This window comes from Grammomys surdaster, unplaced genomic scaffold (assembly GCF_004785775.1).
Source record: "Grammomys surdaster isolate TR1022 unplaced genomic scaffold, NIH_TR_1.0 1149, whole genome shotgun sequence".
Lineage (NCBI taxonomy): Eukaryota > Metazoa > Chordata > Mammalia > Rodentia > Muridae > Grammomys > Grammomys surdaster.
The window spans coordinates 1,224,460-1,247,036 of NW_021605568.1; the positions used below are offsets into that span (position 1 = coordinate 1,224,460).

The window sequence follows — 22,577 nt, forward strand, 5'->3', positions numbered from 1 at the left end:
AATCAAACTCAGGTATTCTGGCCTCCCAGCAAGTGCCTTTAAGCTTTGAGCCATCAATGCAGGTCCAACACCTAGCTTTTGTCAGGGTAGTTCTCAGCTGTCATGCAACAGCTTGAAAAGATGGAATGATAAAGGGCTACTGCTTAGACTCACACCTTCCCTCCTTGGAAGAGTCTGTTATTAGAGAATACAGTGTGGCAGGCAGTTCAAGGGCAGGCATGAACAAATGTCCACTGACTATAAGTCAAATCAGCATCATACCAAAGTAATAATAGCACCAAAGACCAACTTGGAGAACAATGATTTTATTGAGATTTACTTACAGGAGTAGCAATAAGGGATTACTTACAGGAATAAGAGTGACTCAAAGTCAGTTGCATCACCAAAAAGTACACTGAGAAGGGGTGACCACTCAAAAAACTTCAACCCTGTAGCTGCTCCTTATACAACTTTCGGGCAGTCATAATAGTTACAAAATTTAGTTAAGTACTTCATTATTATCTTACGCTTTCTTTTATACACTTATTCATATGAATAAAGTTAGAGCTGAAAAAGAAGAGATTACAATACACAGAAAATGAAATCAAGAGAATGATTTGAGGATACTTTGAAAACTTACATTACTATAAACTGGAAAATCAAGAACTTCAAGACATATATGAAATATCAAAATTAGGCCAAAAGTTGGAGGTTTCATAGGCCTCCCCCTCCAAATATTATAGGCTATTGCGATTGTCCTTGGTTACCACACTGAACTTGACAGTAAGACCTTATTAAAGACACCACACATTGAGTCATAGAGCATTAAGAAATCATAGCTTATACTGACCTAGAGGCTTTGTCCTACTGGCTAGCTTTCATAGCGCTAGATGATGTTGTGCATACTACCAAGGGACAAGACTAAACATCAAGCTTACCCAGCTGAGAAGCCTCTGAACTACAATTACAGATGAGTCCGAGAAGACATGGCCATGAGTATGGCATGAATGTTGGAATAACCAACCAACCACTCTGGCTGGATTTCAGGACCATTTCACACAATCCACAAGATAAAACCCAAGTCTGGCAGCATTAATGTGACAAACTTTCTAATAATCTACTATTACTCTGTTAAAGGGTATCTTTATACCCATAGAAAAATGTATCTTCATGACATAGGATGAGTTTTCTTGCTGTTTTTGAAGTAGATGGTAATTAACAGACTCACCACTGGTCAACATGCAGAGAATAAGAGATTTTGGAGGGCTCAGCTCTAATTGGAACATCTACCTACATCACAGTTCTTCTCTCAAAGGACTGGGGGGATCATTACAGATGAGGGAGCTGAAAGAATGTGAGAGCCAGAGAGTGGATTATTACAGTCAAACAGTGCATTCTAGATACAACAGTTGCACATACTAACTGACAACAGATGTGACTGCATACAGAAGCTCAAGCCAGACATAAATCCCAGCAAGGAGGTGGGAGGTGTGCAGAAAGCCCCACTCCTAAGTAGCTATTGGCAAGTGATGACTGCTGGGTAAGGGAGAAGCTACTCATGCCATAGAAGACGGTGCTGCACCCATGTATATTCTGGAAACACTAAGGAGACTGTAGGTTAAAAATGGAAGAGAACAAATAAAATTGAGAATGAAAGTGGTGGGAGGGATGGAAGAATTGGAGGGAAAGGAATAGGAATGGGAGTATGTGGGCTTGATCAAAATGTATTACGTGCATGTATAAAGTTCTCAGTCAATAACAAAACAAAATAAACAGATGAAAAAAAATAAGTCAAGGGAATGTGAACAGTGTAAAAGGGCAACATCCTTAAGCTAGAAATGAATTGTCTCCACAAGGAAAACACAGGACTTGACGAATTCACTGTTGAATTCTACCACACTTCCCAAACTATTTCACTAAATATAAAGGGAAGAAACACTAATTTATTCTTAAAAGGTCGTCATATTACCATGATGCCAAAACCACGAAGGACTTAACAACGAAGAAAACTATAACACAACTTCCTTGATGAAAAAAAATTCAAGATTATGCTCTCAAACCAAGTCAACATATTAAAAACACCACAACAAACTATAATCAGGTGAATTTAATTTTTTACATATAAGCATGTTTCCACAGATATCAATCAGTAAATGTAAAGAATATAGATATTCAAGGATTGAGACCCCTGATCACATCAATACATGAAGAAGTGGATTTCAAAGCTCTATGTTCCCTGATGAAAATATCCTGAAATGAGGAAAAGGAAGACATCTCACTGTAAGAGATGTTACACAAGACAAAACTAGAGCCAAGATTATACCAAACAGGAAAACTAAAAGCATCTCTTCAACTATCAGGAGTTACATAAGGTGTCCAACTTCTCTCCACTGCCGAATACATCTCTTACATTCTCAGCTGGAAAATTTAAAAAGAAAAAGGAAAGAGATACAATTGTGTGGCTGCAGTTCAGTGACACACCGCTTGCCTACCACACACAAGCTCCTTGGCTCAACCCTAACACTGAGGAAAGAAAACAGAAGTTAAAATGAAGCCAAATATCTATTTATGGACAATAGAATCATTATTATTATTACCTGGTATGGGTGTTCTGCCTGCCTGTCTGTCTGTGCACCATGTGCATGTCTGGTGCTCAGAGATCAGAAGAGGGTGTTGGATTCCTTTGAACTGGAATTCAGTTGTGAGGTGCCACATAGGTAATCAAGCGTCAGTCCTAGAAGAGGAGCCAGTTCTCTTGACTGCTCCTATGTTCATAAAGTGCCACACCAAGATTCCTTCAACTAATCATTACTTCACCAAAGTAGTACAATAAAGTCAGTATAGAAAAACAAGTAGCCATTTATATGACAATGAAAATGGTGATAAAATAATTTTTTAAAAAATCATCTTAAAAGCCTAAGAGTCAAATTCACCTGTGAATTAACTTAGTCAAGCTGTACATAGTAACAATTTAAAAACACTAAAGAATTGAAGGCTCTAGAAAATGGAAAGCATTCCTATGCTCACAAATCACCACCATAATATGAAAAAGTATTAAGTGTTCAGACTCCACACATGCCCCCTCAAAATTCAATGTCATTAGTTCCAGAAATAGAAAACACAATCCTGTAACTTTAAGAAAACCAAAATTAATTCCCATTATATAACTTACAAACAGACACACAGAGCAATGGAAGGGTACAATCTCAGAATAACCATGTAGCCACACCTGATTTCTGAAGGTATCCAAATTATGCATAGGATAATAAATGGCTTCAACAGGAAATCAACATTGTAGGTACAAGAATATCACTAAATCCCTCTATCATTCTGTATAAAAGCAAGACAAACTGAATTGTTAACATAAGGCCTACAAAACTTGAAACTCAGAGGAAAATCTACAGAATACATGAAGCTATAGGCTTGGACAATGGCATTCTCAATCTAATAGTTTACAGGAAGCATGACAAATAGGGAATGGACATTAGAGGCTCAGGACTACAATGTTAACATCCAGAAAAACAGAGGAAGGAAGAGAGCTGTAAATTAGATGCTAGCCTCATGTATGCAGTAAATTCCTGGCCAGTCAGGCCTACAAAGAAATAACTCATGTTAAAAACAAAACAAACAAACAAAATCCCCCAAAGTATAAATGAGAATTAGTAGCTGCAATAAGTTAAAAAGCTTTTATAAAGAAAAAGGAAACAATTGACGGAGAAAGCCATAGAGTGGGGTAAAATATCTTTGGACTCTCACTCATCTGACAAGGGATTAACATACAGACAACACACACACACACACACACACACACACACACAGAGCAAGCTTAAAAGCAACTTAAGATAAACGAAACATGAGAAAACCAGTATACAGCAACAAAAATTATAAATGAATAAGTAACTGAATCAACACAAGTGGAAACAATCCATTCTCAAACAATATAAAAATAGACAATAAATACGTGAAAAATTCTCAATACAATTAACTTTATTACCGCAGTATGAATAGCTATCAAGAAACCAAACTAAAATGCAAATTGGTGAGAATGTACGGCTGCTCCTGGAAATGGGTATTAGCATGGTCACACTGGAAAATAAAAGTTTCACCAAAAATGAAAATATACTATCTTATGATCTTGCTGTAGTATTGTTTAGTATACAACAAAAGGAATCTAAATCAGATTATACTAGAAATACTTGTACTCATGTTCCTACTCAACTCACTGCACTCAACTACAGAATCAGCCTAAGTGCCCATCTCAGCCTAAGTGCCCATCAATAGATAAACTAAAAATTTTCAATTTTTAATGTAGTATATATAAAGCACAGACTATTGTAGGTCACCAAGAACTGTTATTAGCAGGAAAATGGATGGAACAGGAGATTGATATGTAAGTGACAACTCAGTCCCAAATGGTGTTCCTTCTATACAGAACAGGATCTAGATTTTAACAAACTAGAGAGATGAAGTCCTAAGTGAGTCTATTTGGGAGAACAGGACCACTGGGGAGAAGAAACAGGAACAAAGATCAGTTAGTGATTATGGTTAAAGTACATGGAAACCTGGGTTACAATGTAATTTGAAAACCTGTAACTTTGCTAATGTACAATTTAAAAAACATTTAAATAAAAAAATTATATACAAAGAAAAAAACAAAGCCCCTTTCTCCAACTTAAGGAAAATATAAGTGTGGCCAAAATTGTTGCTGTAGACTAGCCTAAGGTGTGATGACCACTAGGTTGAGTGTAAAGTGCTTTTCTTATATTCCCACTTTACTTTATCATAATGTAATGTTATGGAAACTCTAGGCATACCTATATATGTGGTCAACTGCATCCATCATATTACAGTAAATATTAGTGTTTATATAGAAACTAAGAAATACAAAATGATTCAGAACACTACTCCTCACACAGCAAGGCACATCTTCTGCCACTGAAGGACATGTCCCAAGCCTCCACCAGTGAGCAATGTTCCTTAATGACCATGACAGAAAGGCATTCTAAAAGGACACAGGTTGAAAACCTGTGAAACATTCTGATTCATGAAATAGGAAAGTACCTCCTACTCACTGGCAGACTAGCACATCTCATGAATTCCATCTCCCTTAATCCAACACTCAGTCTTCTGGGTAATAACTGTTGTGACTACAAGAACAGAACTACAGTCACCCCTCAGTGCATCCAACACAGTGACACCAAACTACAGAACCATCCCCGTAAGACCTCCTAAATTAAAACACCAGTTCTCTCAGAAATATAGAAAAATCCTTTAATAGATGACTCACTCACCATGTATATAGTTAGTAAATTTATTGAACACATGGTTTTAGTAAGGCCAATGTAAGATACCAATGTATCTTAGTGTAAGAACTAGAGAAACTGTAATGAAAATGAAAAAACATGAAAAGCAAAATTTACACAGTAAAATTATATAAATACACACATACAATAATAATAGTTCATGACTTAAAATAAATATTAAGCGCAAGTTGACAACAATCTGGCCTACACAGAAAGTTCCAGGCTAGCCATGGCCATGTAGCATGACACCATCTTAAAAAAAAAAAGAAAAAGGAAAAAGAAAAAAATCCCCTAAAAACTAAGTTCCCGCTATCCATCCAGCTCTTGGCAACTGACTGCTCTCAACTTTGGTCAGAGAAGCTTCTTTTTACAATGGACAGCTGTCAATGGAGTGATGCACAACTGGTCAAAAGGCTATGAAGAGACTGAATGTTCACCTCTAAATGAGACAGCTATATTAATCTCCACCATCAGCAAGGCTCAGGGAAAATAAAAAAGCAACAAGAATACAAGAGCCAGAGGGAGGAGTACTGTGAAATGCTGGGTATTTTTGTTTTGTTTTTTGACATGGTTACTATAATCATGAACTCATAGCAAATATGACTGCATGCACAAGACCTACATTGTAAGACTAAGTAAGCCCAAATCCCAGCATATCCCCTACTGAGAAGCTACTGGCAGTGAATAGCTGCTGTGGGGGTGGGGGTAGGCGGGGAAGAGAATTACTTGTGAAGATGTAGGTCACCCATCCTCCAGTAGATGGCCCCATACTCATGCATGTATGAGTAACACTAACTAGACTAGTAGATTATTTTTAAAGACAAAGTTAAGAGGGGAGTGTTTGGAAGAAATAGGGAGGGTTGGAAGGAGAAACAGTGAGTATACATGATTCTCTTTTATTGTATATGTGTATGAAATTCTCAAAAGAAAGAAATAAGCCAACTTGGAAAGACGGTCTGACCTATGATTACAGTATACTTACACCTACTTTCTGAATAGGAAAAACAAAATCAACATTTGCTATTCTAAAAATTATTTTAAAATACTTCAAAGTCAGAACACATACTAAGGATTATGAGAACATATCAGAGAACAACATAAACAATAGAAACAATCAATTTAAAACTGGTTTAGGTCTGAGGGGGTGACTGAGTGGGGAGTCCACTTGCTGTGCAATCATGAGGACTCAAGTTTTATTCCCTATCAATAAAAAGCTGGGAATGACTGAGAGTATCTCTAGAGAGAATATCTTCTGTATTGTACCGGTCAATTAAAAAGCTATGGCCCATGGCAGGAAATAGAAGGTGGGACATCCAGGAAGCAGAAAGGATTCTGGGATACAGCCAAAGGCAGAAGCAGATTTACCCAGGAAGATGTGACTAGACAGCCACATGGTACCTCAGCACAGGTAATCAGCCACATGGCAGAATGTAGGTTAAAATAAATGGGTTAACTTCAGTTATGATCTAGTCAGAAAAGAGCTTAGCAATATGGCTAAGGTACTTGTAGATATATTTTGAGTCCGAGTCTTGTTTCTGGGAACATGGGGCTGGGAGGAAGCGCCACTTAACTTTTACACTGTCTATACTCAGCACTACGGGGAGTAGAGAAATGCTGCTGCTGCTGCTGCTGCTGGTTGCCTGCCCAGCTCCAGGGTCAGTGAGACTCTGACTTGGGGGAATAACACAGTGATAGAGCAAGACACCCAATATATTTGCTCACTTGGTGAACACCACCAACCACACCAGCAACACATAAACAATGCCCCCCAAAACACATGTACACACAATTTTTTTCATGAAAAATGAACATATACACAAAATGCTTATAATCAGCCAAATAAAACCAATAGGACTATTCCAATATTCACAAAGCCATTTTTTTAAAACTACCCATTAAACATAATTGAAAAACAAGACATTTATGCAGGGGCTTGAGGGGGCTCAGCAGTTAAGAGTACTTAACTGTTCTATCATGAAGACTAGGATTTCGATCTCGTGACACATATCAAACATGTCACAAAATTTGTAATGCTATCTCCAAAGCACTCTAGCCTCCATGGGCATATGTTTACATATACTCACATGCGCACACATAAATACTAAAATGCTTTTAAAGATATTTATGTGGACTGGCATACTTCAAATATCAATTCACCAATGAATCCAACATAATTTACAATGAGAAGCATCTACTTATCCAATACAAAAAGATATCACCCATTAAACTAATACATGATTGCTTTAAGAAGTCTCACAAAATGTAATAAATAAATGCACTTTCTATTCCTGTCAGCATTTTTCATATGTAGGTCTTACTGGTCTGCAGTTCATGCATTTAAGCTGCCATTCCACATTACTCAATGCTCTGCTACTGACTGCTTGCTTTTGTAGAGTAAAATTTAAAAACAAGTCAAGAGGTGGACTCTTTAACAGGAGCTAATGATGGTGAATGTGGAAGCAGAGACATTTCATTTTAAATATTCAAAAGGTAGAAGCTGGAAGATTAACAGTTCCGGGTCAAACTGGGATACACAACAAAAGCTTCTCTGGGGAAAAAAAAAAAAACCTAGAAAAATATTTAAGTTTTATTTTTATGCATACAAGTGTATGAGGGAAGAATTGTACCTGGAGTCACATGCAGTTGTGAGCCCTGGGACATGGTGCTGCAAAGTAAATGCTCTTAAAGGTTAACTCAATATCCTTTAGAAGGAGCAGCAGATGCTCTTAAAGGCTAACTCATCCTTATCAGCCCCTGAAAATTTTCAATAAATACAAAATACTGTACTGATAACATTCTCTTCAGAGTGTGCATTTCCTGGAGCATGCTACAAAAATAATAGGTCCAGTCCTTCATAATACTGACAATTATCAGATTAAACATGAAAAAAATTCTAAGGACTTTTATTTGCTACTGCTCTAGATTTTCCAATGTTTCTCAACAGCAAAGGTTTTCATCCGGTATGTGTTTCCATCTGTGCCAAATGAAACCTTGAACATCTCTTTTGAGAAGATTAACACTCCATATCAAGTTTTCTCCTTGTCTGTTCACTGAACCAAATGGTGTTCATATAGGTTTCCACTGATAGGAATTCTCCCCATGTACATTCTTGTGAGTTCTATGAAGCTGATAATGAAGAGTTCACAAATCTTGTTTTTAAGGTTTCTCTACAGTAGGTTCTTTCATTTCTGTAAGAGGATGTGATAACCCAGACTATCCAAGATTGCCTATATATGAAAGGTTTCTCTCCAGTGACTCCTTCCACGTATTCAGAGGGAATGGGGAAGCAGAAAAGGCTTTTTTACAACACCACACACACACATAAAAGTTTCTCTAGTGTGAGTTTTCTCCTGTCTCCTCCAAGATCTAGGATTGCAGAAGGCTTTACTCTACTGCTTAGAGTCAGAGGCCCGTTTCTCTTTGATGTACTTCAAGAAGCTTTAAGCTCAAAAACCATTTGTATGTTGATTTTTTTTTTAAAAAGAAAAAGTTTTCTCCTCATTGTGACATCTCATGTTTCTTTCAATGAAACAAATCAAAAGGTTTTTCCACATTGCTAGCACAAATCCAGTCTTTTCCCAGTATGATTTTTCTTATTTCTATGAAAGCCACAAAGTGAAAAAAAATTTTTTTCTCACATTACTAAAAAACACTGGGATCCAGGGTGGTGTGAAGTAACTCATGTCTATGCAAATGGTTCAAAGTGAAGAAGGGCTTCCCACAGTACTTACAGTTAAAAGGTTCATCGTCAAAGTGCAGCTTTTCATGCACCTGAAGATGACTGTCATAAGGGAAAGTTTCCCCACACTGTTTACACACATGGAGCTTCCCTTCAGTATGAGTTTTTTCATGTCTCTGAAGGGAGTAAGACCACAGGAAGGTTTTCCCACACTGCTTACACTCATAGGGCTTCTCGCCAGTGTGGATTCTCTCGTGTGTCTTCAGTGACCTGGAAGATGTGAAGCTCTTCCCACACTGCTTACACACATAGGAAACTGGGACGGCGTGAAGTGCTTTATGCTTCTGAAACTGACTCCACAGCACAAAGGCATTCCCACATTGCTCACATATGTAAGGTTTTTCATCAATATGCGTTTGTTCATGTTCTAAAAGGTCAGTAGAACTAGCAAAGGCAACCCCACACTGCTTGCATACATAGGGCTTCTCCTCAGTGTGAATTTTGACATGTCTCTGAAGGGAAGCAGACCGAGGAAAAGTTTTCCCACAATGATTACACACGTAGGGCTTCTCACCAGTGTGGGTTATTTTATGTCTTAAAAGTGAATTCAACCGAGTAAAGCTATATCCACACTGGTCACACACATAGGGTCTCTCCCCAGTGTGAATTCTTTCATGTGTTCTCAGGGACCCAGAACAAGTAAAGCTTTTTCCACATAGCTTACAAGCATAGGGTTTCACACCACTGTGAATTATTTCATGTTTTCGTAACTGAATCCAACGCATGAAGGTGTTTCCACACTGCTTACATTCATAAGGTGTTTCTCCAGTATGAATTCTTTCATGTATTCGAAAGGAACGGTAAGTAATGAAGGCTTTACCACATGGTTTACACACGTAAGGTTTCTCTCCCGTGTGAATTCTTGTATGAATTTGAAGAGAACTGTAATGACGTAAGGTTTTCCCACAGTAATTGCACACAAAGAGGTCCCTAACAGAGTGAGTTCTTTTATGTGTTTTAAGGGAACGAGAATGAGCAAAGGTTTTCCCACACTGCAGGCATACATATGGCTTCTCCCCTGTGTGAATTCTTTCATGTGTTTGTAGGTAAGTGGGAAAAGCAAAAGCTTTCCCACACTGCTTACAGATATAGCATTTCTTTGCACGATGACGTCGTTCGTGCCTTCGAAAGTACCTGGAGGAACTAAAACATTTCCCACATTGCTTACACTCAAAGGGCTTTTCTTCAGTGAAAGTCTTTTCAACAGTTTGACCATATCTATAGTCTTCATCACAATGCTCAGTTTTATACAGTCTCTCTAGAGTATAAGTACTTTCATAGTTCTCAAATGATGTGAGAGAACTGGAGGTGGCCCCAAATTCCATATTGTATAATTCCTTCCCATACTCCTGGTCTTCGCACGACTCACGTTTTATGTCAGGTTTTAGGAGTACACTTAGAGACAAGTGGCCAATGACTACTGTTGCGCATCCACTGTTTTCACATATATGTACTCCTGGTAAGGAGTTCTGGTTTACAATACTGTGTGTAGTGAAGTCGAAGATTTCTGCACACTGATGATCATCTTTACAGTCATACAGTCCCTCCACCACTTGACCACTGCAAGGAAGCAAATGTACATCACTAAGATTTTATTAGCTACTTCCCAGTAGAAATGTTGGCTCTATGCTTTCAGATTATTTTAACACATTTCCCTGACTGCTCAGCACCTCTGAGGACAACTGTAACAGAAACTGTGTATTCACAGGTGGCTGTTAGGTCACCTACATGGGTCTAGCGAACATGGCTTATGTAACAGTAAAATACCTATTTCAATTCTCCATGCCATCTAGGCACCTTGGGAAGCCTGCTAAAAGGCAGGATGTGTATCAGCAAGTTATGTCTCAAAGGCTGCTGTGCAAGGCCATTTTTGTTGGCTATAGTAAGCAAAGTCTCTAGAACAAAAGGAGGCATGTAGCTCTTCTTAAAACTAAGGAGTTTATGTGTAAAATGGAAACAAATTCTACTTAGGCAAGAGATGTATTTATGTGTATAAAGCAACCAAACCAAACCTGGAGGGGAAAAAAAAAGAGTAATCTGGGAAGAGGTAATTTAAGTCCACGAAACAGTAGCATACTTCTGCTGAATTCTGAAGAAAACTTGCTACAATGGCTACTGGAAGCTAGGCACGGTAGCGCATGCCTTTAATCTTAGCACTTGGGAGGCAGAGGCAGGTGGATCTCTGAGTTCGAGGCCAGCCTGGTCTACAGAATAAGTCCCAGGACAGTCAAGACTAGACAAATACTGTCTCAAAAAATAAATAAATAAATAAATAAAATAAAAGGAAAGAAAGGTTACTGGATACAGAATCCATGTGATGCTATACCCCTCACAGAACTAAACTAAATACATAAAGGTGGAAGAGCACAGTCATGTTACATTCTAAACTACTGTAAAGGCCACAATGAGATTTTGATATTTAGTCCAAGCCTAAAAAGATACCTTATTTTTGTGTCACATATACTTTATACATAAGGATGTGAATAAATCAATATTTAAAATTTAAGAATACTGTATGGAGCAAAGTTGGTACATATTAAGTATGACAAAGATCACTTTGGGTATAATGATGCTCAAGTTATTTCCACTATTGGAATCCTTGTAACATTTTCAGAATGTTTAATGTTTCCAGTGTTGAAGAAATTTCCTGAGGGTAGTTGAATTTGAAACTGGATGTACCTATATCTTTTACTACTTTATAAAGTGTACAAATACACAACCCTTAAAGAATATGGCTGTCTCTTGAGGTCCATATTACCTTAGTTTTCTCCAGGAATTTCGGTATATATTTTCAATGATATGGTGCTCCAAACTGCTCCCTAAAATACAATCAAAGTAGAATCATTATAAATTATGACATCATAGTAAATATAATTAATAGATTATAGCAAAATTTGCAGTATAAAGTGACTCTCAAGTATTCATTCAAATTTCCTTACCATGTTTAAACTCATGCAGAAGCATGTTTTCTTTGATTAAAGGGATGATGACATATTTACCTATAGAGGCCAGGTTCCTCAAGGTTTCCTGCATCACATCTTTGTAGAGGTTCTTCTGGGATGGATTCAACATAGCCCACTCCTCCAGGGAGAAGTTCACAGCCACATCCTCAAAGGCCACTGACTCCTGAAAGAGCCCATATACATTTCGACAAGAAGTGTGAGTCTCATAGTGCTGGAAATCTAATCTTAATTCATAAGAAGTTAATAAGATACAATGCTCTTTTCGTTAGTCATGTCCTGGTCATCATACTCTTAAGTTTCACACACACTAAGTATCTTTCACACAGTAATTCTGACAGCAGATTGGAGCTATCCAGTAAAGCAACAACAGGATAGGACCATCCTTGTTCCAATATATTGTGCTAATCTCTCCTTGTACATTGGTTCACTGCAACATTTACAGTTAATTCTAATTATCTAATGCACCAAAACACAGTCAACACCAGCTGTCCCAAGACTGCCTCTTCTCACAAATGTAGAAGAACACAATTCTCATTCTCCTGGTATCTGCAACTGCTACTCAGATGGATTCCTCCCCCACCTCAACTGTAAAAGAAGGGAGTAGCTTTCCCAACAGTTGATGTCAATCACATGCTAGTTTTATAGTATCTATTTTCTCTCAGAATCCTTGTAATATTTTAAGTGCTCATCAGATACAAGTTAGAACACAACATATTCAGAGAACAGAGGAATTAGAGAACCAGCATTTATCGTCGGTTTCTGATGAAGAGGCCCAATGTGACCAGGTACCTCAAGTTCCTCCTGCAATGCCTTTCCTGTCGTGATAGTCTGTATCCTTAAACAAAATAGCCTAGCCTTCCTCAAGATATCTTATTAGGCGGACTGTAGAGATGGCTCAATGAGGAACACTTGCTGCTCTTGTGAAGACCAGTATGCTAACTGTTTTACATCAACTTGACACTAGTCAGTCATTTTGGAAGAACTATAAACTCAATAGAAAAAATGCCCCAGGTGCCAGTCATAGTAACACACACCCTTAATCCCAGCACTTGGGAAGCAAAAATAGGTGGATCTCTGTAAATGTGAGGCCAATCTTATTTACATAGTGAGTTTCAGGTCAACTATATAGTATGACACTGTCTTGGAAAAGAAGGAGGAGGAGGAGGAGGAAGAGGAGGAAGAGGAGGAAGAGGAGGAGAAGAAGAAGAAAAGGAGAGGGAGGGAATGCCCCTAACAGATTGCCATATATTTTCTTGATGATGATTGATATGGAAGGGGCCACACTTTGGATGGTGCTACTCCTGAAACTCCTGGAAACTCTAACAAAAAAAAGCCGAGCAAGCCTCGGGGAGCAAGATAGTAAGTAGCACTCCTCCATGGCCTCTGTCATCAATTCCTGTTTCCAGGACCCTGTCCTGTTTGTTGTCTAACTCCCTCTGTGATGGACTATGATGTGGAACTATACTCTGAAATAAATCCTTTCCTTCCCAGGTTGCCTTTGGTTATAGTATTTACCAGAGCAATACAATACAAACTCTCATCACATCACATGACTCACAGACCACCTGTGCCTCCAATTCCAAAGAATCTGATGTCTTCTTCTAGCATCTATGAGCATATTCTCCCCACCTCCTCTTCCCTCCCTCTCTCTCATACACACACACACACACACACACACACACACACACACAAAATGAATCTTAAAAAACAAACAAAATAAAAAACAGAATCACCTAGGATGACACACGCTTCTGGCACACCTGTGAGTGATTATCTAGAACACATTACTTGACTCGGGCACAAACATCTGAAGTGTGGGTAGCAGCAATGCCTGAGAAGGGGATCTTGAACTGTATAGAATGAAGAAAGGTAGCTAAGCACCAGTATTCATTCATTACTTTCTGCTTCCTGTTGTGATAATCAAGGCAGTAGATCCAAGCTCCTGATAGTGTGACTTCCCCACCATGTAACTCAGAATGAATCCTTTTACCAGTTACTTTCATCAGGGTATTTTATCACAACAACCAGGTAAGAAACTAAGACAGAAAACTGGTACCTTACACTGTGGCTGTCTGTGTGATATACATGACCACCTTAGACACTGTTTGTGGGAGGAACATGGAAAAAAACTGGTATTTGGGTTAATGAGCCAGGTTTATGGAACAATGCTGAGAACAGCTGTAATTGATAAAAGTATCAGTGTCACTGGAGGAAAACTTGCACAGTAGAATAAGGTGGCCTGAGGGCAAAGCCAGAGGCTCCAACCTGAGGTGTTGGTGGTAGTTTTGAAGGAATGAAGGATCCAGGACAGGGAGGCCGTACAGAACAGCTGAGGCCAGGCACCATTTGAGAGTTCCTGTAAAGTGACCCTCAGAAGTCACTGTTTGGAGTTCTGAAGGTGAAGCCTAAGTGACCCTGGAGACCACAGGATACTGGAGATGCCAAGACCTTGAGATGTCTCCCAAGAACAGCTACAGGCACTGAGAGGAGCCAGTCCAAGAGATAGACTCTATGTGTTGCAGGTGGCAGAGCTGGAGTTGTGGGGCTACCTACCCTCAGGAATCCAGGCAGTTTCATCAGAGTTAGATATCAGGCACAGAGATGTCGGATTTGGTGTTTGTCTCACTGCATTTGTAGCTTGCTTTGGTCCAATTATAATTGGCTAGGCCCCAATTCTTCTATTTTATGACTGGAATGTCTGCTCTGGGCCGTTCAATATCAGAAGTATATGAGGCTGGAGAGCTGGCTCAGCAGTTAAAAGCACTGGCTGTTCTTCTAGAGGACCAAAGTTCAATTCTTAGCACCCACATGGCAGCTCAGTGTGTAACTCTAGTTCCTGGAGGGATCCTACACCCTCAAACAGACATACATGCAGGCAAAATATCAATGTATATAAAACATATATAAATAAATGTATATATTATAAGCATGTAACTTGTTTTTCATTTTATAGGAGCTCAGTTAAGACACTTTGAAGTTTCCAATTGTTAAACAAGCTTGATGACAATGGAATGTTTCTAGTGTTGGGAAAAATGCATATTACACTATAAGATGGTCATCAGCCTATGGAGATAGACATGGAAAGTTAGGCTTAAAAAGGATGATTAAGAGTCTGGATGTCAAGTTGACAAAGATTGAAACTGTGATGGTTAATGTTAATTATCAACTTCACAGACTCTAGAATCACTCAAGAGACACATTTCCATGTGCACCTAAGAGGGGTTATCTAGACTGAGGCCTTGGAGAATGTCTCTGAGAGATCATGTAGATTACATTAACTGGTATGATTGCTGTAATTATTCACTGTGATTGTGGGTAGGATCATTCCCTAGGTAGAGGATTACGGACTATATAAAATGAAGACCGTGCTCTGCTTCCTGACTATAGATGATATGAACTTGTACTTCATGTGCTTGTTGCCCTGACTTCCCTACCATAGTAGACTGAACTCTAACATGTGAGCCAGAACAAACCCTCTTTCCCTAAACTTGTCAGATTTTTATTTAATCAATACTATAGGAAAAATAACTAGTGAATATAATAAAATCTATTTTACCAAATATAGTAGTCGAAATAAATGTTAACCAGTTATTTCTTATTTAAGAGATAAAAGCCTGCCTAACATAAACAAAACTCACAACACTCACAGCACTAAGGTACCAACACAGACATAGACAGATATACTGCATGCAGGGAATTAGTCTCTCCTCAGCAACTCTACAACAGAACAGCTGTTTACTAGAGACTGCATATCACAGACAAAAAGTCACCTAAGGCAAAGATAAACTGGCACAAACTTGGGAATATGCAGTATATTTTCCTCTACTCCATGGACAATAATCAAATATTCAGTCTTAAAAGTCAGTGAGCATGACTAAAATAATAAACAAAAATTATCCCAGCATTTGGGAAACCGAGGCAGGAAAATTTAAGGTTCATGACTACTCTGGGCTATATATGTTACAAATAAGCCTGAAGCAAGACCTTTGGGACACACACAAAACAACTGCTTCCCTACAACAAACCAAAAAACAAAAACAAAAAGTATAGTAGGCCTGCCAAATGGGTGGATCAGGAGGTAAAGGTGTTTTCTGCATATCTGGCAACCTGAAGTTGACTCCCAGAATCCACATGGTGGAACAAGAAAACACATGTCACAGCACATAACATATACACTCAAAGAGGAAAAAAAAAGTAAATAAAAAAACAAAGAGGGCTGGAGAGATGGCTCAGCGGTTAAGAGCACTGACTGCTCTTCCAAAGGTCCTGAGTTCAAATCCCAGCAACCACATGGTGGCTCACAACCATCCGTAATGAGATTGGATGCCCTCTTCTGGTGTGTCTGAAGACAGCTACAGTATATTCATAAAATAAATAAATAAATCTTTAAAAAAAACAAAAAAAAAACCAAAAAACACCAAAATAAACAAAAAACAACGAAAAACCCAAATGACAAAGTCTATCCAAGCTCAGCAGCAGACAAAGCCTTAGTTAATGATACATAAAAAGAAAATCTTGATTTGCTCTACTACACCATAAATGTAAACTGATTTTTAACTCTTGTTTAAAAATAAGTAAGTTTATTTTGTTCCTATGTCTTATGATACTGAATAAAAATCAATAAATAGAATCCAGCAGGGAGGAAAAAAATGGATATAAATGTTAAACATGTCAAAACAGATATAAATGATGTTGTATTTTTCCTTGCTGTTTTAAATTACACACACACACATAAATAAATAAATAAATAAATAAATAAATAAATAAATAAATAAAATAAATGTTTGGCAGAGGACAGATGGGGAAGAGGGTGTGAGAGAGAGACCTCCAGTACCGTGGTACACCTGTGTGTGGAGTTGAAAGGACAGCTTCCAGGAGTTGGTTCTTTCTTTTCACCATCAGGTCTCAGGGAGTTAATTCAGATGGTTGAGCTTGGTGGCAAATACCTTTACCAACCAAGTCAACTCAGGCCCCAAGGATATATTTTTAGTAAAAATTGTAGTACAAATGTAAAGGCTTTTAATGAGAAATGATTTTAAATTGTGAATGTTTTATTGTATTGTTCTAACTTTAAAAAAAGAAAAAAGAAAAAGGAAAAGGTAAATGAGACAAAGGGAGAGACTACTGGGACCTGGGAGAGAAAGCATGAGGAAGAAACTAGGCCACTGGTTTGCCATTCCTGTTTATGGAGTCAGGAAAGATCAAACAACAAAGACAAAGCTAAGACTGCTTACAGGGATATGTTTTCTTTAAGACATCTTACCAAAGAGAATGAATTAGGCCAAATAGGGTCAAAACAATAATGCCCTCTTACTACCAATTTAAACAAGCCCCTTTGTAAATCTTGTGGATAATTTTGTTTACAAAAGAAAGTTCTTTGTATTTTTACTCTTTGAGCAATGTTTGTTTTTTTAAAAAGGGGGGGGGCTTAGCAGTTAAGAACACTGGCTGCTCTTTGAGAGGATCTGGGCTTGATCCCAGCACCCCTACAGTGGCTAACAATTGTCCATAACTCCAGTTCTAGGGGATCCAATGTGGATACTGTGGATACTACACACATGTGATACATACACACATATGTCAGAAAAGCACCCATACATATAACATTAAACTTACTTTTTTTTTCAAGCTGGTAGAGAATAAAAATCTTCCTAATACTTAGAAATTTAACTAGAAAGATCTTATATATACCCATTGTAAAGGCAGTTACTGAGACTCTCCCTTGAGAAGGCCATGCCTACTATTTTATTCCTAATTATCCCTTTTTCCAATAATCTTTGTGTTAATCTCTGTTTTAAAATATCTCATGGTGCATTTCCTTTATATTGCTTGATAGATTGCCTTTATGTTGGTTTGACCTGAAATGTGTCTTATAGGTTCAAGTTTAGTTGCCTTTTCAAAAGATGCAGCCACAACAACCAGTAACCTCCAACAGATAGCTAAGTGTATCTATGTAATCTCAGAATGGACCATGTCTTAGTAAAGAGTAAAAATAGCATATCTTGCATGTTTTCAGATAAATTCTAACATATAATTGATTAAGCATACAATCACTTGCATACTTGTTTTCTCTCCTCCGTGATACAAACAAAACCAGCAGTTTTTTCCAAGTTTCTTGCCACAGCCAGTGTAGGAGCATAAAAACAGAAAATTTATTTAAAACCAATGTGTTGCTGCCTGCTTAGAGAACAGGGGAGACTCTGTGTCTTCAAGACTTAAGTTTTACAATACAGGGTATCACCATTGCTCTTGGTTACCCACCAGAACTTGATGGTAAGACCCTGTTGCTGAACACACCTCATACTTGAGTCACAAGACATGAAGTTGGTACTTACATGGAATCCTCACCCCTATTGGCTAGCTTGCACATTACCAAAGGTGCTGCGGAGTAGGTTGCAAAGTCTTACATAAGCTGTGAGCACTCCAACCTATAATATAATGAGTTGCTTGGCAAGACACACCCACTGGCCCAAGTGTGGCACCAATGTAATGGTAACAACCAACCACTTTCTGACTGAACTCACAGCCTGCTCCACAAGATGGAATCCATAGCTCGTACTGTTAACTGGACCAAAAACGGACAGCTGACTACGTCATAGGCCTTAGGGGAGAACTTAATGCTACTATTCTGCTAAAACTTCTTCTGAATACTTACAGTAATACCAATCAATAGATTATTATAGCTTTCCACCCTAATCAAAGAAGCCTGCCTCTTCTTGAAGTTAAAACAGAGACCCACAATTGATCCAACTGCAGAGATAAGTGACTGTGGAGAGCTCAGCTCTAAATGAGACATCGATATTACATCCTGTTCCCGAGGCTCAAGAATCATTACGAAAGAAGAGGAGGAAAGATTGTAGGAGTCAGAGGTCAGGGAGGACTACAGGAAGTCATGTTTTCCAGACACGACAGGGCTGCTGCATCCACCAACTCACAGCAGCTGTGGTGACTTACTTAAAAACAGCACAAGATGAAACCAGTCAGAATTTCAGAATAGGAAACACAAAGGACAACTCCCAACAGAGGATCTGTTGGCAGCTGATGGCTGTTGGAGGAGGGAGAATCAGTGTTCTTTAGAAATGTTGCTCCTGCTAGGTGGCTGATGCTTCAGTGGCTGACCCACGAACATACTGGAAATACTAATTAGACTCGGTGGGTTAAAGAAAGAGTACATGAAGTTGGGAGACAAATACAGTGCAGTAGGTTTGGGAGGAGACTGGGAGAGTGGGATTATAGGATCAATTTAATCCAAGGATACTGAGTGCATGGTGAGACATTTGCAAAGAAAAACCAAATATACACTTTTAAAAGGTCTTAAATTTTCTTTTTTTCTTTTTTCTTTCTTTCTTTCTTTCTTTCTTTCTTTCTTTCTTTTTTTTTTTTTTTTGGTTTTTCGAGACAGGGTTTCTCTGTGCAGCCCTGGCTGTCCTGGAACCCACTCTGTAGACCAGGCTGGCCTTGAACTCAGAAATCCACCTGCCTCTGCCTCCCAACTGCGCCACCACTGCCCGACAGTCTTAAATTTTCTATGTTGTTTATATTTAAAGTTGTATTTATAAAAGTACTGAGTTTGGGAAGATTATTTAATGACAGAAAAGATACACAGGAGCTTAAGAGTTGGCTGAGCTCTTAAGAGTACTTCATGGGTCCAAAGGACAATCTGGTTCCCAACACCCAAGTCAGGCAGCTCACAACCACCTGTAACTTCAGCTCCAGAAAAATCTGACACCCCTTCTAGCCTTCTTAGGCATGCTTAGTACACACACACACACACACACACACACAAATAAATAAATAAAAATAAAACTGTAATTAACAGTTTATCTTATGACTGACAATGATAACTAGAAATAAATGCTGTAATATGTTCTATTTAAAGCTGTGGATGGCTAGATGAGGATAAAGTATCTACACATGCTTACATTTTCACATTCTTGTATGACAACAAATTGGCTCATAAGATGAATAAGTGCTCACATAAAGTAAGCCAGTTGAATTAGTCCAAATATTTCCTAGTTCATAAGTAACTCAAAAATTTAAAATTCAACATCCTGATTCTGGCAATCAAGACAGATTGCCCAGCAGTCCCAAACTGCCAATTAGGGACACAGTAATGAAAGCCAAAGAACAGCAGTTCTGTAAATCAATCTAGCTATTTTAGAGAACAAATGGAAGGGTGTGATCATACCAGACTTGACTTTTGGGGTCTGGCACATACTTCTATTTTAACAAAACAAACAAACAAAAAACCAGTAGTAACAGAAATGAGAAAGGATTGAGACAAAACCCAAGATGCACACGGGAACAGTCTTGGTCTGTCTCCCAGCTGATCACTATCTCAGTTCTCATCTGTAAGACGGCCAAAATGTTCTTACTGGGAATGTTTCCATGAGATTCTGTGAAGCAGGCGAGCAGGCAGGCAGGCAGCAGTGTGGCCTTAGCTCTAAAGAGAGGAATGTGGATCTGCCTGGAAGCTGTTCTTACAGCTTCCTGGGGATGGAATTAGTTGCAAAGTAGGAGCCAGGCTAGGAGCAGGCTCTCAGATTACCAGGCAGGAGGTAGGGAAGTGAAGAGGGTGGGGAACAGCGGATGTGGCCACTAGTACCCAGTCTAATGTAAACCCACTTCTCCAGGTGGGAAATCCTGGCACCTGAAGTCTGTTAGCTAGCAACTCAAACAACATCTTAGTAAGGTGGATGTGAGTATCTGTGAGGGGTAGATGTTACTTCCTAAGCAGAGCCTGGATTCTAACACTATAGTCTTTCCACAGCCACTCACATTAACAAGATGAGTGGGGTGGTGGGCCTGAGTCCAGGCCCATTGGCAATCATTGGCAGCAGCCTTCCACCCTGGCCCCAAGCGACAAATGAATGTGTATACTCCAGGTGGATGCCAGAAGCTGGTAAGTAGCCTAGACAAAGCAGCCAGCTTGTATACGGAAAAAAACTGAGCGCTCTAATAAGAACTGAGTGTGCCACCTTATATAACTGCCCCAGGTTCTAGGGCCTTCTGTTACCTTCCATACATACTTGCTTACTCCTGTCCTCTCTAAGAGTTAGAAAAGCCCTGTTCAAGGTAACCATTGGGAATTTAACCTAACGTATAGGGTTTTCTAACCCAATACTGCGCTCACATATAGTAAGGCCTACTTCTTATCAGTGCTCTGCGTTTTAAAATAATGTGTAGAGAATGGAAACATGGCTCAGCAGGTAAAGGCATGTGGATGCTGAAGCCTAGTGTCATGAGTTCAATCCTGGGAACTCATGTAAAGGAGAGACGACAGTTCACAATTCTCTGACCTCTAACATGCAAGCTGTAGCATGCAGGAAACACACACACCACACATATACACAATAATAAAACAACTAAAATTTAAAAACAAAATTCAATGTCTAGAAACATCTGAGGACAGTAGCAATTATGACAGGGCCCAACTCCAGCCCTACCCATATACATGAGTTTAGGAATATCAGAAGGTAGAAATTCAGGGCTTACTTTTAGTGCTAAGATTCAGACTCACAGGCACAGTTCATGGGATTTAAAGACAGCTTCCCCTTGAATCTGTGAGATTCATAGGAAAAGCAGGTGCCATGGAGGGGGAGGAGGAGGAGGAGGAAGAAGAAGAGGAGGAGAAGAGGAGGAGGAGAGACAGAATGAGGAAGCCAGGGCAGACTGCTCAGTGACACTCTATACCGTAGGGAATATCTGCTTTCCAACAGTGTCAAGCCTAGAATGACTCCATTTTATCAAGTCACAACCACGACCAAAGTTACTCCAAGTTTAAGAGCCCCCTCCCAAAAGAAGGGCAATACAAATTGTTTACACAAGCAACCTCCCCCCCCCCAAAAAAAAACCACAATCTGCCAAAATACTAGGAGGGACAAACTGACAATATCAACAACTGAAAAATATTCCAAATTGTAGTAGAAACACCACACAAAACAAAGCATACAACATATAACCCTCTCACCTGGCACTATGAAAGCGCATCCCAAGACCAAAGGATGGCAGGTGACTGTCAGACTTACCCATAGGGAAGAACTGAGCCAATCCTTGGACTCCATCTCCAGTGCGGTTTCTCCTGCCCAGGACATTCAGCCAACTTCAAATTGACTTACTGCATGCTCGGTGCAAGTATACTTGACGTCTCTGTGCCTACACTGCTAGGATATCATTTTTGGTCCCCTTCAGATTCTTCTTTGCACCCGTCTCAGCTCAATTCCTCCTTCTTTAGAACGGACTCTAAACTCAACCACTTTAGCTCTTAGTCATTCTGTGATCTGCACATTTGTATGTTTTTGTGTGGAATGTTCATTATGTGATCTGCCAGTTAATGTTATTACTGTTATTAGGTTGTTATTAGATTGTTATATAAAAAACTCGTGATTGCCAATGGCTGGTTAGCAAAATCGGGAATACTTGACTAATTATTAACGAAATACACATGACTTGTGAATTATTAATTATTCGATAAATTCTGGCATTGGAAACACACAAACTTGTCCCCCTGTTTATGACAACACGCCCAGGACACAAGGTCACCACACCCTGCGGCTTCCCTGCCCCCCCCCGCAACACACACACACACACACA

At 39.0% G+C, this 22,577-nt stretch overlaps 1 protein-coding gene across 1 annotated transcript in view; it reads right to left on the reverse strand.

The window, feature by feature from the left end:
- Positions 1-289: 289 nt before the first annotated feature.
- The window catches only part of LOC114634908 (zinc finger protein 878-like), a 22,885-nt gene continuing 597 nt past the window's right edge, over positions 290-22,577 (reverse strand). Inside the window, exons 2-4 of the mRNA XM_028783509.1 lie at positions 12,021-12,147; positions 11,780-11,840; positions 290-10,581 (exon numbers count right to left, since the gene is read on the reverse strand). Coding sequence (XP_028639342.1) covers positions 8,925-10,581; positions 11,780-11,840; positions 12,021-12,147 — 1,845 coding nt within the window. The 3' untranslated portion in view covers positions 290-8,924. The remainder of the gene's footprint in view (positions 10,582-11,779; positions 11,841-12,020; positions 12,148-22,577) is intronic.